The sequence below is a fragment of the Penaeus chinensis genome, chromosome 33 (assembly GCF_019202785.1).
Source record: "Penaeus chinensis breed Huanghai No. 1 chromosome 33, ASM1920278v2, whole genome shotgun sequence".
NCBI lineage: Eukaryota > Metazoa > Arthropoda > Malacostraca > Decapoda > Penaeidae > Penaeus > Penaeus chinensis.
Window position 1 is genome coordinate 35,917,910 of NC_061851.1, and position 2,500 is coordinate 35,920,409.

The window sequence follows — 2,500 nt, forward strand, 5'->3', positions numbered from 1 at the left end:
TAATCACGGCTAATAATGCTAGATGCCAAAGATGCGCCGAACATTTGGCAGGAACATTCGAATAATTGCTCTTACGTGGGGCATTAGCAAGACAATGAGGACCCTAATGTCTGATCCAACAACTGTGTCTGGGCAGATGACGGATGGGATGTTCCAAAGTGATCAGACGAGAAAGCTGCATCAATACGGTTCGTACAGTAAATTATGTACCTCTGTCACTGTTAGTCTCTGTGTACATATGTACGCTGATTTGTGGTCCTTTCTTGCTTTCTGAAAAAAGAGTGTGTGCGTTTGTGTGTGAGTGTGAGTGTGTGTGTGTGTGTGTGTGTGTGTGTGTGTGTGTGTGTGTGTGTGTGTGTGTGTGCGTGCGTGCGTGCGCGCGTGTGCATGTGCATGTACAGTATGTGTACGCGCGTATGTTAGTACGTTTAAATGTGATATTTGTTTACAGTGAGTGTGTGCGTATGTAAACCTGCAGGAAAGGCTACCTGCTGGCAGTGATAAACCGAGAAAGGAGAAAGAACAGTTATCTATGCAATGTCCAGTGCGTGTTTGCTCTGATAATACGACAGCAAATGAGGCTCTAGACTAATGTAAAGAATCTCTCTTAACTTTCGTTCCCTTTTTGCATAGATTTCAAGAGACTCGTGCCTAAAAAGCTCCATAATACGATAATATTCCTCTGGATCTCACCACGATGACTCACCAAAAAGCATTGGTCTTTAGTCATAAATAATGGTCTACATCCACGTAAACATGCATAAATGTAATGCGTTCTTTACACGATAATGGAAACGAGCATTCTGTGACAGCAAAAGGAGAAAAATGAGGCAACCTCTCTCCCCAGAGACACGGCGACACTCCGGAATGGGAATGGATGTTTACTCTTGTTACCAAAGAGATCAATCCTGAAGACAGAAACACTTTTTTCCGACGTTCTGTTATAATACAAAGCCTGACCGTTGATATTCCTTAGCTTTTGTATCGTTAGCCGAACCTGTATGTATGGCAAAGATGAGATAAGAAAAAAATTATCGAACAAATGTCAACGGTTTTCCTTAGATTGTTTTAACGGCAACCCTCGAAATTAGGATACCGAGTAGTGCATATTATTCCGAGGGAATCGTAAAACCAAAGAGCGCGGTTGGCGGATCTTATTTTGTTTGAGAATATTGTTCACGACTACACGGAACGGCTAGCTTGGTTGTTTGGTAATTATCAGAGCTATGTTGTCCTAATTACGAGCCTAATTTTACAGACCATAACATAAATACACTGGTCTCTTCAGAAGATGTGTTCACCCTTTTGTATAGTGATAAACAGTTCGTATAAATGGAAAGGTCAGAGCATAGTACAATCACTCAACTTATGAAGAACTGTATTCTGTTTAGGTTTGCTCGAAAATGTACTGTAGGCCTACAAAGCGCAGGACAAAACACCACAAGTATTTTTTTCATTTTAATTAGGTTATTGCTTCCTTTATTTCTTATTTTTTTTTTAGTAAATGTGATGATTTTTAGTAAGCTAGATACTGATGATGATGATCAATATTCAGACAGCTTGGATACTATTGCATTAAAGTTTTGATTTCAAATAATAATGAACCAGTAGCATATCGAAAATATGTGTGTTTTGTACATAGATAAATAGATAGATAGACATAGACACATACACATATGTATGTGTGTGTGGAGAGAGAGAGAGAGAGAGAGAGAGAGAGAGAGAGAGAGAGAGAGAGAGAGAGAGAGAGAGAGAGAGAGAGAGAGAGAGCGAGAGAGAGAGATTGATTGATTGATAGAAACTTATATATTGGCTGACTGACAGGTCTACATACATATACAAATGCATGCATAAACGAGTTTTCTCTTGAGCTAGGTGCACACCATGATCCCGGGGCGCTTCGTCAATGGCGAGTTCGTCCTGACCGACAGTCAGAGGAAGGGAATGAGCTTCCGCTTCGCTCCGGAACCAAACGGCCCGCTGCACATCGGCCACGTGAAAACCTTCCGCACGAACTTCAACTGTGCCGCTGAGAATGGTGGCCAGATGATCCTGCGCTTTGACGACACGAATCCAGAGACGGCCTCCGTTAATTACTGTGAAGACGCCAAGGAGATGTTGCAGTGGCTCGGGTACGACATCAGCGCCTTCAGGACGACCTTCACGTCGGACTACTTCGAGGTGTTGCTGCAACATGCTCGCACGATGATTAAGAAAGGTCTTGCATACGTATGTCACGAGGACTCCGTCAGTTCTGCGAAAGCGTCCCCTTGGAAAGACAGATCGATAGAGGAAAACATTTGCGAATTTGAAAGGATGGTAAACTACGTTTATCCAAAAGGTAAAGCTGTTCTTAGACTGAAGTATGAAGACAAGTATTTTAAGGACCCTGTGGCCTACAGGATTAAGCAGGGCAACCATTTCAGGACAAAGGATAGATGGGCGGTATATCCATCTTACGATTTCAGTCATCCCATAGTGGACTCTATTGAAAATATCG

General features: G+C 42.3%; 1 protein-coding gene across 1 annotated transcript in view; it reads left to right on the plus strand.

Annotated features, from left to right (window-relative positions):
- Positions 1–2,500, plus strand: part of LOC125043269 (glutamine--tRNA ligase-like) — a 5,483-nt gene that overhangs the window by 1,033 nt on the left and 1,950 nt on the right. Inside the window, exon 2 of the mRNA XM_047639279.1 lies at positions 1,876–2,500. This exon is cut by the window's right edge and continues 1,950 nt beyond it. Within this exon, the coding sequence (XP_047495235.1) occupies positions 1,885–2,500 (616 nt within the window). The 5' untranslated portion in view covers positions 1,876–1,884. The remainder of the gene's footprint in view (positions 1–1,875) is intronic.